Below are 15,271 nucleotides of genomic sequence, written 5' to 3'. Positions count from 1 at the left end.
GAATGACCTTTCTCCAATGGGCATAGCTTACTCAGTGACGACAGCTAACGTTCTCCTCAATGCAACTTTGCTGGAGAAATATCTAAGTGCCATCGCACCGCAAAATGTCACAGTCTTCCTGGAAGCTCTCTCTTCTGCAGCAATACAGGTACATACAAAAGAGCAATCCTCAAACATCTTGTGCTTTGACAAGAATCCAGCTAAAGTTTCGCTCTCTGAGAAGACTCTCGTATGTATGTTTGATAAGCATGCAAGCAATAGCAGCTTTTCCTTACTCTTTTCACAAATCCCTGTTTTTTTTTATGTAGGCCAACCTGTCAGAGGTGCAAGTAACAACAATAAAGACAACACTCCTAGCTACAGAGCTCAGGGGTCTTCAGGCCAACTTCTCTACTTTTACAACTGAACAATGGAGAGGTTTGTTCCAAAACTACTTGCTCAACCTGACAGTATACTTCAACCAAACCCTTCTTGAGATCATCCCACTGAGCATATCCTGCAAATCCTACCAAGCAATGTAAGTACAATGGTATGGAGGGGAAAAAAGATCTGTGTCCATGGCTTTTGAAAACCATGAATGCTGAACAAAATGAAAGAATTTAAAGAAAGGCATATAACTGCAAGTATTTAAGTCACACTCCCAAATGTTCTTATCTTTTTCTGAAACAGAGTACAAGCTTTTAGCGGTCAGTTTACCTCAATGACAAATGACACAAGAGCATCAATCTATCAGCACTTCCTGAAACCCTACTTGTCGGCAAATGCAACCACTTCCACAGGTATGGTTCCGCATCCCTTGTCATCTTGTTTGGTAAAGGTGTATTTTTTTCAGACCTGGCTGTAGTAAAAGTTTCAATTTTCTGTTTGGTTTTGGATTCGCTGTTGGTATGCTTGGTAAAAAATGTTATTACTTTATCCCATAGTGGTTTGTGATACTGGAAGCTTCGAGAACTGGCGTGAACTGAACTTTGGTGCCTTTTTCTACTTCTTCTCACTTGAAGAAATCATGACACTCAATAAAAACTTTACACTGGTAAGTTCCTGCAAATGGATTGACATTACAAATCCTAGGTTGATGATGAAGGGCTGTAAGAGGTCAATTTAAAAATGTTACACTGACATAGGATGGTGCAATGCTGTAGGCTTTTGTCATCTAAGAGAAGTACACACACCTTGCTTGTATCATAAAGGAGGATTCATGATATACAAGTGACAGTGTCAACACTGAAACCAAGCTCAGAACTATGTTTCTAGGGTAGAGAGTAACAAAGGCTTGAGGGAATAGATTAGGAAATTTCCAAGTTGGCAGCTGGAAAAATAGATCACTAAAATGGTAATATATATCTAGAGAATTTAAAATACTGTATCAATTGTTTCTAAAAATAAGAAAATATCAAAAATCTTTTTCAGAATGACCTTTCTCCAATGGACATAGCTTCCTCAGTGACGACAGCTAACGTTCTCCTCAATGCAACTTTGCTGGAAAAATATCTAAATGCCATCGCACCGCAAAATGTCACAGTCTTCCTGGAAGCTCTCTCTTTCAGAGCAAAACAGGTACATACAAAAGAGCAATTCTCAAACATCTTGTGCTTTCACAAGAATCCAGCTAAAGTTTCGCTCTCTGAGAAGACTCTCGTATGTATGTTTGATAAGCATGCAAGCAATAGCAGCTTTTCCTTACTCTTTTCACAAATCCCTGTTTTTTTATGTAGGCCAACCTGTCAGAGGTGCAAGTAACAACAATAAAGACAACACTCCTAGCTACAGAGCTCAGGGGTCTTCAGGCCAACTTCTCTACTTTTACAACTGAACAATGGAGAGATTTGTTCCAAAACTACTTGCTCAACTTGACAGTATACTTCAACCAAACCCTTCTTGAGATCATCCCACTGAGCATAACCTGCGATGCCTACCAAGCAATGTAAGTACAATGATATCTTGGACAGAAAAAGTGTTTAATGCTATTGTAGACTGTAAAGATCTTACAGAAAAAATTATTAAAAGGAAGGCATAAAATGACAAGTACTTGCTTCACGATTCCATATTTTCTATTCAATCTTGTTTTTTTCTGTTACAGAGTAAAAGCATTTAGCGATCAGTTTACCTCAATGACAAACGACACAAAAGAAGCAATCTATCAGTACTTCCTGCAACCCTACTTGTCGGCAAAAGCAGCCACTTCCACAGGTATGTTTCTGCATCCACTGTCATCTTGTTAGGTAAAAGTGTTTTTTTTTTCAGACCTGGCTGTAGTAAAAGTTTCAATTTTCTATTTGGTTTCGGATTTGCTGTTAGTATGCTTGGTAAAAAAATGTTATTGTTTTATCCCATAGTGGTTTGTGATACTGGAAGCTTTGAGAACTGGCGTGAACTGAACTTTGGTGCCTTTTTCTACTTCTTCTCACTTGAAGAAATCATGACACTCAATAAAAACTTTACACTGGTAAGATCCTGCAAATGGGTTGACATTACAAATCCTAGGTTGATGATGAAGGGCTGTAAGAGGTCAATTTAAAAATGTTACACTGACATAGGATGGTGCAATGCTGTAGGCTTTTGTCATCTAAGAGAAGTACACACACCTTGCTTGCATCATAAAGGAGGATTCATGATATACAAGTGACAGTGTCAACACTGAAACCAAGCTCAGAACTATGTTTCTGGGGTAGAGAGTAACAAAGGCTTGAGGGAATAGATTAGGAAATTTCCAAGTTGGCAGCTGGAAAAATAGATCACTAAAATCGTAATATATATCTAGAAAATTTAAAATACTGTATCAATTGTTTCTAAAAAAGAGAAAATATCAAAAATCTTTTTCAGAATGACCTTTCTCCAATGGGCATAGCTTACTCAGTGACGACAGCTAACGTTCTCCTCAATGCAACTTTGCTGGAGAAATATCTAAGTGCCATCGCACCGCAAAATGTCACAGTCTTCCTGGAAGCTCTCTCTTCTGCAGCAATACAGGTACATACAAAAGAGCAATCCTCAAACATCTTGTGCTTTGACAAGAATCCAGCTAAAGTTTCGCTCTCTGAGAAGACTCTCGTATGTATGTTTGATAAGCATGCAAGCAATAGCAGCTTTTCCTTACTCTTTTCACAAATCCCTGTTTTTTTTTATGTAGGCCAACCTGTCAGAGGTGCAAGTAACAACAATAAAGACAACACTCCTAGCTACAGAGCTCAGGGGTCTTCAGGCCAACTTCTCTACTTTTACAACTGAACAATGGAGAGGTTTGTTCCAAAACTACTTGCTCAACCTGACAGTATACTTCAACCAAACCCTTCTTGAGATCATCCCACTGAGCATATCCTGCAAATCCTACCAAGCAATGTAAGTACAATGGTATGGAGGGGAAAAAAGATCTGTGTCCATGGCTTTTGAAAACCATGAATGCTGAACAAAATGAAAGAATTTAAAGAAAGGCATATAACTGCAAGTATTTAAGTCACACTCCCAAATGTTCTTATCTTTTTCTGAAACAGAGTACAAGCTTTTAGCGGTCAGTTTACCTCAATGACAAATGACACAAGAGCAGCAATCTATCAGCACTTCCTGAAACCCTACTTGTCGGCAAATGCAACCACTTCCACAGGTATGGTTCCGCATCCACTGTCATCTTGTTTGGTAAAGGTGTATTTTTTTCAGACCTGGCTGTAGTAAAAGTTTCAATTTTCTGTTTGGTTTTGGATTCGCTGTTGGTATGCTTGGTAAAAAATGTTATTACTTTATCCCATAGTGGTTTGTGATACTGGAAGCTTCGAGAACTGGCGTGAACTGAACTTTGGTGCCTTTTTCTACTTCTTCTCACTTGAAGAAATCATGACACTCAATAAAAACTTTACACTGGTAAGATCCTGCAAATGGGTTGACATTACAAATCCTAGGTTGATGATGAAGGGCTGTAAGAGGTCAATTTAAAAATGTTACACTGACATAGGATGGTGCAATGCTGTAGGCTTTTGTCATCTAAGAGAAGTACACACACCTTGCTTGTATCATAAAGGAGGATTCATGATATACAAGTGACAGTGTCAACACTGAAACCAAGGTCAGAACTATGTTTCTAGGGTAGAGAGTAACAAAGGCTTGAGGGAATAGATTAGGAAATTTCCAAGTTGGCAGCTGGAAAAATAGATCACTAAAATGGTAATATATATCTAGAGAATTTAAAATACTGTATCAATTGTTTCTAAAAATAAGAAAATATCAAAAATCTTTTTCAGAATGACCTTTCTCCAATGGACATAGCTTCCTCAGTGATGACAGCTAACGTTCTCCTCAATGCAACTTTGCTGGAAAAATATCTAAATGCCATCGCACCGCAAAATGTCACAGTCTTCCTGGAAGCTCTCTCTTTCAGAGCAAAACAGGTACATACAAAAGAGCAATTCTCAAACATCTTGTGCTTTCACAAGAATCCAGCTAAAGTTTCGCTCTCTGAGAAGACTCTCGTATGTATGTTTGATAAGCATGCAAGCAATAGCAGCTTTTCCTTACTCTTTTCACAAATCCCTGTTTTTTTATGTAGGCCAACCTGTCAGAGGTGCAAGTAACAACAATAAAGACAACACTCCTAGCTACAGAGCTCAGGGGTCTTCAGGCCAACTTCTCTACTTTTACAACTGAACAATGGAGAGATTTGTTCCAAAAATACTTGCTCAACTTGACAGTATACTTCAACCAAACCCTTCTTGAGATCATCCCACTGAGCATAACCTGCGATGCCTACCAAGCAATGTAAGTACAATGATATCTTGGACAGAAAAAGTGTTTAATGCTATTGTAGACTGTAAAGATCTTACAGAAAAAATTATTAAAAGGAAGGCATAAAATGACAAGTACTTGCTTCACGATTCCATATTTTCTATTCAATCTTGTTTTTTTCTGTTACAGAGTAAAAGCATTTAGCGTTCAGTTTACCTCAATGACAAACGACACAAAAGAAGCAATCTATCAGTACTTCCTGCAACCCTACTTGTCGGCAAAAGCAGCCACTTCCACAGGTATGTTTCCGCATCCACTGTCATCTTGTTAGGTAAAAGTGTTTTTTTTTTCAGACCTGGCTGTAGTAAAAGTTTCAATTTTCTATTTGGTTTCGGATTAGCTGTTAGTATGCTTGGTAAAAAAATGTTATTGTTTTATCCCATAGTGGTTTGTGATACTGGAAGCTTCGAGAACTGGCGTGAACTGAACTTTGGTGCCTTTTTCTACTTCTTCTCACTTGAAGAAATCATGACACTCAATAAAAACTTTACACTGGTAAGATCCTGCAAATGGGTTGACATTACAAATCCTAGGTTGATGATGAAGGGCTGTAAGAGGTCAATTTAAAAATGTTACACTGACATAGGATGGTGCAATGCTGTAGGCTTTTGTCATCTAAGAGAAGTACACACACCTTGCTTGCATCATAAAGGAGGATTTATGATATACAAGTGACAGTGTCAACACTGAAACCAAGCTCAGAACTATGTTTCTGGGGTAGAGAGTAACAAAGGCTTGAGGGAATAGATTAGGAAATTTCCAAGTTGGCAGCTGGAAAAATAGATCACTAAAATCGTAATATATATCTAGAAAATTTAAAATACTGTATCAATTGTTTCTAAAAAAGAGAAAATATCAAAAATCTTTTTCAGAATGACCTTTCTCCAATGGGCATAGCTTACTCAGTGACGACAGCTAACGTTCTCCTCAATGCAACTTTGCTGGAGAAATATCTAAGTGCCATCGCACCGCAAAATGTCACAGTCTTCCTGGAAGCTCTCTCTTCTGCAGCAATACAGGTACATACAAAAGAGCAATCCTCAAACATCTTGTGCTTTGACAAGAATCCAGCTAAAGTTTAGCTCTCTGAAAAGACTCTCGTATGTATGTTTGATAAGCATGCAAGCAATAGCAGCTTTTCCTTACTCTTTTCACAAATCCCTGTTTTTTTTTATGTAGGCCAACCTGTCAGAGGTGCAAGTAACAACAATAAAGACAACACTCCTAGCTACAGAGCTCAGGGGTCTTCAGGCCAACTTCTCTACTTTTACAACTGAACAATGGAGAGGTTTGTTCCAAAACTACTTGCTCAACCTGACAGTATACTTCAACCAAACCCTTCTTGAGATCATCCCACTGAGCATATCCTGCAAATCCTACCAAGCAATGTAAGTACAATGGTATGGAGGGGAAAAAAGATCTGTGTCCATGGCTTTTGAAAACCATGAATGCTGAACAAAATGAAAGAATTTAAAGAAAGGCATATAACTGCAAGTATTTAAGTCACACTCCCAAATGTTCTTATCTTTTTCTGAAACAGAGTACAAGCTTTTAGCGGTCAGTTTACCTCAATGACAAATGACACAAGAGCAGCAATCTATCAGCACTTCCTGAAACCCTACTTGTCGGCAAATGCAACCACTTCCACAGGTATGGTTCCGCATCCACTGTCATCTTGTTTGGTAAAGGTGTATTTTTTTCAGACCTGGCTGTAGTAAAAGTTTCAATTTTCTAGTTGGTTTTGGATTCGCTGTTGGTATGCTTGGTAAAAAATGTTATTACTTTATCCCATAGTGGTTTGTGATACTGGAAGCTTCGAGAACTGGCGTGAACTGAACTTTGGTGCCTTTTTCTACTTCTTCTCACTTGAAGAAATCATGACACTCAATAAAAACTTTACACTGGTAAGTTCCTGCAAATGGATTGACATTACAAATCCTAGGTTGATGATGAAGGGCTGTAAGAGGTCAATTTAAAAATGTTACACTGACATAGGATGGTGCAATGCTGTAGGCTTTTGTCATCTAAGAGAAGTACACACACCTTGCTTGTATCATAAAGGAGGATTCATGATATACAAGTGACAGTGTCAACACTGAAACCAAGGTCAGAACTATGTTTCTAGGGTAGAGAGTAACAAAGGCTTGAGGGAATAGATTAGGAAATTTCCAAGTTGGCAGCTGCAAAAATAGATCACTAAAATGGTAATATATATCTAGAGAATTTAAAATACTGTATCAATTGTTTCTAAAAATAAGAAAATATCAAAAATCTTTTTCAGAATGACCTTTCTCCAATGGACATAGCTTCCTCAGTGACGACAGCTAACGTTCTCCTCAATGCAACTTTGCTGGAAAAATATCTAAATGCCATCGCACCGCAAAATGTCACAGTCTTCCTGGAAGCTCTCTCTTTCAGAGCAAAACAGGTACATACAAAAGAGCAATTCTCAAACATCTTGTGCTTTCACAAGAATCCAGCTAAAGTTTCGCTCTCTGAGAAGACTCTCGTATGTATGTTTGATAAGCATGCAAGCAATAGCAGCTTTTCTTTACTCTTTTCACAAATCCCTGTTTTTTTATGTAGGCCAACCTGTCAGAGGTGCAAGTAACAACAATAAAGACAACACTCCTAGCTACAGAGCTCAGGGGTCTTCAGGCCAACTTCTCTACTTTTACAACTGAACAATGGAGAGATTTGTTCCAAAAATACTTGCTCAACTTGACAGTATACTTCAACCAAACCCTTCTTGAGATCATCCCACTGAGCATAACCTGCGATGCCTACCAAGCAATGTAAGTACAATGATATCTTGGACAGAAAAAGTGTTTAATGCTATTGTAGACTGTAAAGATCTTACAGAAAAAATTATTAAAAGGAAGGCATAAAATGACAAGTACTTGCTTCACGATTCCATATTTTCTATTCAATCTTGTTTTTTTCTGTTACAGAGTAAAAGCATTTAGCGTTCAGTTTACCTCAATGACAAACGACACAAAAGAAGCAATCTATCAGTACTTCCTGCAACCCTACTTGTCGGCAAAAGCAGCCACTTCCACAGGTATGTTTCCGCATCCACTGTCATCTTGTTAAGTAAAAGTGTTTTTTTTTCAGACCTGGCTGTAGTAAAAGTTTCAATTTTCTATTTGGTTTCGGATTTGCTGTTAGTATGCTTGGTAAAAATTTTTTATTGTTTTATCCCATAGTGGTTTGTGATACTGGAAGCTTCGAGAACTGGCGTGAACTGAACTTTGGTGCCTTTTTCTACTTCTTCTCACTTGAAGAAATCATGACACTCAATAAAAACTTTACACTGGTAAGATCCTGCAAATGGGTTGACATTACAAATCCTAGGTTGATGATGAAGGGCTGTAAGAGGTCAATTTAAAAATGTTACACTGACATAGGATGGTGCAATGCTGTAGGCTTTTGTCATCTAAGAGAAGTACACACACCTTGCTTGCATCATAAAGGAGGATTCATGATATACAAGTGACAGTGTCAACACTGAAACCAAGCTCAGAACTATGTTTCTGGGGTAGAGAGTAACAAAGGCTTGAGGGAATAGATTAGGAAATTTCCAAGTTGGCAGCTGGAAAAATAGATCACTAAAATCGTAATATATATCTAGAAAATTTAAAATACTGTATCAATTGTTTCTAAAAAAGAGAAAATATCAAAAATCTTTTTCAGAATGACCTTTCTCCAATGGGCATAGCTTACTCAGTGACGACAGCTAACGTTCTCCTCAATGCAACTTTGCTGGAGAAATATCTAAGTGCCATCGCACCGCAAAATGTCACAGTCTTCCTGGAAGCTCTCTCTTCTGCAGCAATACAGGTACATACAAAAGAGCAATCCTCAAACATCTTGTGCTTTGACAAGAATCCAGCTAAAGTTTCGCTCTCTGAGAAGACTCTCGTATGTATGTTTGATAAGCATGCAAGCAATAGCAGCTTTTCCTTACTCTTTTCACAAATCCCTGTTTTTTTTAATGTAGGCCAACCTGTCAGAGGTGCAAGTAACAACAATAAAGACAACACTCCTAGCTACAGAGCTCAGGGGTCTTCAGGCCAACTTCTCTACTTTTACAACTGAACAATGGAGAGGTTTGTTCCAAAACTACTTGCTCAACCTGACAGTATACTTCAACCAAACCCTTCTTGAGATCATCCCACTGAGCATATCCTGCAAATCCTACCAAGCAATGTAAGTACAATGGTATGGAGGGGAAAAAAGATCTGTGTCCATGGCTTTTGAAAACCATGAATGCTGAACAAAATGAAAGAATTTAAAGAAAGGCATATAACTGCAAGTATTTAAGTCACACTCCCAAATGTTCTTATCTTTTTCTGAAACAGAGTACAAGCTTTTAGCGGTCAGTTTACCTCAATGACAAATGACACAAGAGCAGCAATCTATCAGCACTTCCTGAAACCCTACTTGTCGGCAAATGCAACCACTTCCACAGGTATGGTTCCGCATCCACTGTCATCTTGTTTGGTAAAGGTGTATTTTTTTCAGACCTGGCTGTAGTAAAAGTTTCAATTTTCTGTTTGGTTTTGGATTCGCTGTTGGTATGCTTGGTAAAAAATGTTATTACTTTATCCCATAGTGGTTTGTGATACTGGAAGCTTCGAGAACTGGCGTGAACTGAACTTTGGTGCCTTTTTCTACTTCTTCTCACTTGAAGAAATCATGACACTCAATAAAAACTTTACACTGGTAAGTTCCTGCAAATGGATTGACATTACAAATCCTAGGTTGATGATGAAGGGCTGTAAGAGGTCAATTTAAAAATGTTACACTGACATAGGATGGTGCAATGCTGTAGGCTTTTGTCATCTAAGAGAAGTACACACACCTTGCTTGTATCATAAAGGAGGATTCATGATATACAAGTGACAGTGTCAACACTGAAACCAAGGTCAGAACTATGTTTCTAGGGTAGAGAGTAACAAAGGCTTGAGGGAATAGATTAGGAAATTTCCAAGTTGGCAGCTGCAAAAATAGATCAATAAAATGGTAATATATATCTAGAGAATTTAAAATACTGTATCAATTGTTTCTAAAAATAAGAAAATATCAAAAATCTTTTTCAGAATGACCTTTCTCCAATGGACATAGCTTCCTCAGTGACGACAGCTAACGTTCTCCTCAATGCAACTTTGCTGGAAAAATATCTAAATGCCATCGCACCGCAAAATGTCACAGTCTTCCTGGAAGCTCTCTCTTTCAGAGCAAAACAGGTACATACAAAAGAGCAATTCTCAAACATCTTGTGCTTTCACAAGAATCCAGCTAAAGTTTCGCTCTCTGAGAAGACTCTCGTATGTATGTTTGATAAGCATGCAAGCAATAGCAGCTTTTCCTTACTCTTTTCACAAATCCCTGTTTTTTTATGTAGGCCAACCTGTCAGAGGTGCAAGTAACAACAATAAAGACAACACTCCTAGCTACAGAGCTCAGGGGTCTTCAGGCCAACTTCTCTACTTTTACAACTGAACAATGGAGAGATTTGTTCCAAAAATACTTGCTCAACTTGACAGTATACTTCAACCAAACCCTTCTTGAGATCATCCCACTGAGCATAACCTGCGATGCCTACCAAGCAATGTAAGTACAATGATATCTTGGACAGAAAAAGTGTTTAATGCTATTGTAGACTGTAAAGATCTTACAGAAAAAATTATTAAAAGGAAGGCATAAAATGACAAGTACTTGCTTCACGATTCCATATTTTCTATTCAATCTTGTTTTTTTCTGTTACAGAGTAAAAGCATTTAGCGTTCAGTTTACCTCAATGACAAACGACACAAAAGAAGCAATCTATCAGTACTTCCTGCAACCCTACTTGTCGGCAAAAGCAGCCACTTCCACAGGTATGTTTCCGCATCCACTGTCATCTTGTTAGGTAAAAGTGTTTTTTTTTTCAGACCTGGCTGTAGTAAAAGTTTCAATTTTCTATTTGGTTTCGGATTTGCTGTTAGTATGCTTGGTAAAAAAATGTTATTGTTTTATCCCATAGTGGTTTGTGATACTGGAAGCTTCGAGAACTGGCGTGAACTGAACTTTGGTGCCTTTTTCTACTTCTTCTCACTTGAAGAAATCATGACACTCAATAAAAACTTTACACTGGTAAGATCCTGCAAATGGGTTGACATTACAAATCCTAGGTTGATGATGAAGGGCTGTAAGAGGTCAATTTAAAATTTTACACTGACATAGGATGGTGCAATGCTGTAGGCTTTTGTCATCTAAGAGAAGTACACACACCTTGCTTGTATCATAAAGGAGGATTCATGATATACAAGTGACAGTGTCAACACTGAAACCAAGGTCAGAACTATGTTTCTAGGGTAGAGAGTAACAAAGGCTTGAGGGAATAGATTAGGAAATTTCCAAGTTGGCAGCTGCAAAAATAGATTACTAAAATGGTAATATATATCTAGAGAATTTAAAATACTGTATCAATTGTTTCTAAAAATAAGAAAATATCAAAAATCTTTTTCAGAATGACCTTTCTCCAATGGACATAGCTTCCTCAGTGACGACAGCTAACGTTCTCCTCAATGCAACTTTGCTGGAAAAATATCTAAATGCCATCGCACCGCAAAATGTCACAGTCTTCCTGGAAGCTCTCTCTTTCAGAGCAAAACAGGTACATACAAAAGAGCAATTCTCAAACATCTTGTGCTTTCACAAGAATCCAGCTAAAGTTTCGCTCTCTGAGAAGACTCTCGTATGTATGTTTGATAAGCATGCAAGCAATAGCAGCTTTTCCTTACTCTTTTCACAAATCCCTGTTTTTTTATGTAGGCCAACCTGTCAGAGGTGCAAGTAACAACAATAAAGACAACACTCCTAGCTACAGAGCTCAGGGGTCTTCAGGCCAACTTCTCTACTTTTACAACTGAACAATGGAGAGATTTGTTCCAAAACTACTTGCTCAACTTGACAGTATACTTTAACCAAACCCTTCTTGAGATCATCCCACTGAGCATAACCTGCGATGCCTACCAAGCAATGTAAGTACAATGATATCTTGGACAGAAAAAGTGTTTAATGCTATTGTAGACTGTAAAGATCTTACAGAAAAAATTATTAAAAGGAAGGCATAAAATGACAAGTACTTGCTTCACGATTCCATATTTTCTATTCAATCTTGTTTTTTTCTGTTACAGAGTAAAAGCATTTAGCGATCAGTTTACCTCAATGACAAACGACACAAAAGAAGCAATCTATCAGTACTTCCTGCAACCCTACTTGTCGGCAAAAGCAGCCACTTCCACAGGTATGTTTCTGCATCCACTGTCATCTTGTTAGGTAAAAGTGTTTTTTTTTTCAGACCTGGCTGTAGTAAACGTTTCAATTTTCTATTTGGTTTCGGATTTGCTGTTAGTATGCTTGGTAAAAAAATGTTATTGTTTTATCCCATAGTGGTTTGTGATACTGGAAGCTTCGAGAACTGGCGTGAACTGAACTTTGGTGCCTTTTTCTACTTCTTCTCACTTGAAGAAATCATGACACTCAATAAAAACTTTACACTGGTAAGATCCTGCAAATGGGTTGACATTACAAATCCTAGGTTGATGATGAAGGGCTGTAAGAGGTCAATTTAAAAATGTTACACTGACATAGGATGGTGCAATGCTGTAGGCTTTTGTCATCTAAGAGAAGTACACACACCTTGCTTGCATCATAAAGGAGGATTCATGATATACAAGTGACAGTGTCAACACTGAAACCAAGCTCAGAACTATGTTTCTGGGGTAGAGAGTAACAAAGGCTTGAGGGAATAGATTAGGAAATTTCCAAGTTGGCAGCTGGAAAAATAGATCACTAAAATCGTAATATATATCTAGAAAATTTAAAATACTGTATCAATTGTTTCTAAAAAAGAGAAAATATCAAAAATCTTTTTCAGAATGACCTTTCTCCAATGGGCATAGCTTACTCAGTGACGACAGCTAACGTTCTCCTCAATGCAACTTTGCTGGAGAAATATCTAAGTGCCATCGCACCGCAAAATGTCACAGTCTTCCTGGAAGCTCTCTCTTCTGCAGCAATACAGGTACATACAAAAGAGCAATCCTCAAACATCTTGTGCTTTGACAAGAATCCAGCTAAAGTTTCGCTCTCTGAGAAGACTCTCGTATGTATGTTTGATAAGCATGCAAGCAATAGCAGCTTTTCCTTACTCTTTTCACAAATCCCTGTTTTTTTTAATGTAGGCCAACCTGTCAGAGGTGCAAGTAACAACAATAAAGACAACACTCCTAGCTACAGAGCTCAGGGGTCTTCAGGCCAACTTCTCTACTTTTACAACTGAACAATGGAGAGGTTTGTTCCAAAACTACTTGCTCAACCTGACAGTATACTTCAACCAAACCCTTCTTGAGATCATCCCACTGAGCATATCCTGCAAATCCTACCAAGCAATGTAAGTACAATGGTATGGAGGGGAAAAAAGATCTGTGTCCATGGCTTTTGAAAACCATGAATGCTGAACAAAATGAAAGAATTTAAAGAAAGGCATATAACTGCAAGTATTTAAGTCACACTCCCAAATGTTCTTATCTTTTTCTGAAACAGAGTACAAGCTTTTAGCGGTCAGTTTACCTCAATGACAAATGACACAAGAGCAGCAATCTATCAGCACTTCCTGAAACCCTACTTGTCGGCAAATGCAACCACTTCCACAGGTATGGTTCCGCATCCACTGTCATCTTGTTTGGTAAAGGTGTATTTTTTTCAGACCTGGCTGTAGTAAAAGTTTCAATTTTCTGTTTGGTTTTGGATTCGCTGTTGGTATGCTTAGTAAAAAATGTTATTACTTTATCCCATAGTGGTTTGTGATACTGGAAGCTTCGAGAACTGGCGTGAACTGAACTTTGGTGCCTTTTTCTACTTCTTCTCACTTGAAGAAATCATGACACTCAATAAAAACTTTACACTGGTAAGTTCCTGCAAATGGATTGACATTACAAATCCTAGGTTGATGATGAAGGGCTGTAAGAGGTCAATTTAAAAATGTTACACTGACATAGGATGGTGCAATGCTGTAGGCTTTTGTCATCTAAGAGAAGTACACACACCTTGCTTGTATCATAAAGGAGGATTCATGATATACAAGTGACAGTGTCAACACTGAAACCAAGGTCAGAACTATGTTTCTAGGGTAGAGAGTAACAAAGGCTTGAGGGAATAGATTAGGAAATTTCCAAGTTGGCAGCTGCAAAAATAGATCAATAAAATGGTAATATATATCTAGAGAATTTAAAATACTGTATCAATTGTTTCTAAAAATAAGAAAATATCAAAAATCTTTTTCAGAATGACCTTTCTCCAATGGACATAGCTTCCTCAGTGACGACAGCTAACGTTCTCCTCAATGCAACTTTGCTGGAAAAATATCTAAATGCCATCGCACCGCAAAATGTCACAGTCTTCCTGGAAGCTCTCTCTTTCAGAGCAAAACAGGTACATACAAAAGAGCAATTCTCAAACATCTTGTGCTTTCACAAGAATCCAGCTAAAGTTTCGCTCTCTGAGAAGACTCTCGTATGTATGTTTGATAAGCATGCAAGCAATAGCAGCTTTTCCTTACTCTTTTCACAAATCCCTGTTTTTTTATGTAGGCCAACCTGTCAGAGGTGCAAGTAACAACAATAAAGACAACACTCCTAGCTACAGAGCTCAGGGGTCTTCAGGCCAACTTCTCTACTTTTACAACTGAACAATGGAGAGATTTGTTCCAAAAATACTTGCTCAACTTGACAGTATACTTCAACCAAACCCTTCTTGAGATCATCCCACTGAGCATAACCTGCGATGCCTACCAAGCAATGTAAGTACAATGATATCTTGGACAGAAAAAGTGTTTAATGCTATTGTAGACTGTAAAGATCTTACAGAAAAAATTATTAAAAGGAAGGCATAAAATGACAAGTACTTGCTTCACGATTCCATATTTTCTATTCAATCTTGTTTTTTTCTGTTACAGAGTAAAAGCATTTAGCGTTCAGTTTACCTCAATGACAAACGACACAAAAGAAGCAATCTATCAGTACTTCCTGCAACCCTACTTGTCGGCAAAAGCAGCCACTTCCACAGGTATGTTTCCGCATCCACTGTCATCTTGTTAGGTAAAAGTGTTTTTTTTTTCAGACCTGGCTGTAGTAAAAGTTTCAATTTTCTATTTGGTTTCGGATTTGCTGTTAGTATGCTTGGTAAAAAAATGTTATTGTTTTATCCCATAGTGGTTTGTGATACTGGAAGCTTCGAGAACTGGCGTGAACTGAACTTTGGTGCCTTTTTCTACTTCTTCTCACTTGAAGAAATCATGACACTCAATAAAAACTTTACACTGGTAAGATCCTGCAAATGGGTTGACATTACAAATCCTAGGTTGATGATGAAGGGCTGTAAGAGGTCAATTTAAAAATGTTACACTGACATAGGATGGTGCAATGCTGTAGGCTTTTGTCATCTAAGA

At 38.0% G+C, this 15,271-nt stretch overlaps 1 protein-coding gene across 1 annotated transcript in view; it reads left to right on the top strand.

The window, feature by feature from the left end:
- Nucleotides 1–15,271, top strand: part of LOC143925736 (uncharacterized) — an 84,948-nt gene that overhangs the window by 20,467 nt on the left and 49,210 nt on the right. The window contains exons 59-102 of the mRNA XM_077450188.1: nt 2–148; nt 309–517; nt 670–779; nt 924–1,033; nt 1,411–1,557; nt 1,716–1,924; nt 2,081–2,190; nt 2,337–2,446; nt 2,824–2,970; nt 3,131–3,339; nt 3,492–3,601; nt 3,746–3,855; nt 4,233–4,379; nt 4,538–4,746; nt 4,903–5,012; nt 5,159–5,268; nt 5,646–5,792; nt 5,953–6,161; nt 6,314–6,423; nt 6,568–6,677; nt 7,055–7,201; nt 7,360–7,568; nt 7,725–7,834; nt 7,980–8,089; nt 8,467–8,613; nt 8,774–8,982; nt 9,135–9,244; nt 9,389–9,498; nt 9,876–10,022; nt 10,181–10,389; nt 10,546–10,655; nt 10,802–10,911; nt 11,288–11,434; nt 11,593–11,801; nt 11,958–12,067; nt 12,214–12,323; nt 12,701–12,847; nt 13,008–13,216; nt 13,369–13,478; nt 13,623–13,732; nt 14,110–14,256; nt 14,415–14,623; nt 14,780–14,889; nt 15,036–15,145. Of these exons, the coding sequence (XP_077306314.1) occupies nt 2–148; nt 309–517; nt 670–779; nt 924–1,033; nt 1,411–1,557; nt 1,716–1,924; nt 2,081–2,190; nt 2,337–2,446; nt 2,824–2,970; nt 3,131–3,339; nt 3,492–3,601; nt 3,746–3,855; nt 4,233–4,379; nt 4,538–4,746; nt 4,903–5,012; nt 5,159–5,268; nt 5,646–5,792; nt 5,953–6,161; nt 6,314–6,423; nt 6,568–6,677; nt 7,055–7,201; nt 7,360–7,568; nt 7,725–7,834; nt 7,980–8,089; nt 8,467–8,613; nt 8,774–8,982; nt 9,135–9,244; nt 9,389–9,498; nt 9,876–10,022; nt 10,181–10,389; nt 10,546–10,655; nt 10,802–10,911; nt 11,288–11,434; nt 11,593–11,801; nt 11,958–12,067; nt 12,214–12,323; nt 12,701–12,847; nt 13,008–13,216; nt 13,369–13,478; nt 13,623–13,732; nt 14,110–14,256; nt 14,415–14,623; nt 14,780–14,889; nt 15,036–15,145 (6,336 nt within the window). The remainder of the gene's footprint in view (nt 1; nt 149–308; nt 518–669; nt 780–923; nt 1,034–1,410; nt 1,558–1,715; nt 1,925–2,080; nt 2,191–2,336; nt 2,447–2,823; nt 2,971–3,130; nt 3,340–3,491; nt 3,602–3,745; nt 3,856–4,232; nt 4,380–4,537; nt 4,747–4,902; nt 5,013–5,158; nt 5,269–5,645; nt 5,793–5,952; nt 6,162–6,313; nt 6,424–6,567; nt 6,678–7,054; nt 7,202–7,359; nt 7,569–7,724; nt 7,835–7,979; nt 8,090–8,466; nt 8,614–8,773; nt 8,983–9,134; nt 9,245–9,388; nt 9,499–9,875; nt 10,023–10,180; nt 10,390–10,545; nt 10,656–10,801; nt 10,912–11,287; nt 11,435–11,592; nt 11,802–11,957; nt 12,068–12,213; nt 12,324–12,700; nt 12,848–13,007; nt 13,217–13,368; nt 13,479–13,622; nt 13,733–14,109; nt 14,257–14,414; nt 14,624–14,779; nt 14,890–15,035; nt 15,146–15,271) is intronic.

This window comes from Lithobates pipiens, unplaced genomic scaffold, assembly GCF_037356315.1.
Source record: "Lithobates pipiens isolate NorthernLeopardFrog02 unplaced genomic scaffold, aLitPip1_a1.2 Scaffold_22, whole genome shotgun sequence".
NCBI classification, from domain to species: Eukaryota; Metazoa; Chordata; class Amphibia; order Anura; family Ranidae; genus Lithobates; species Lithobates pipiens.
This window is presented reverse-complemented; position numbering and strand designations above follow the sequence as displayed.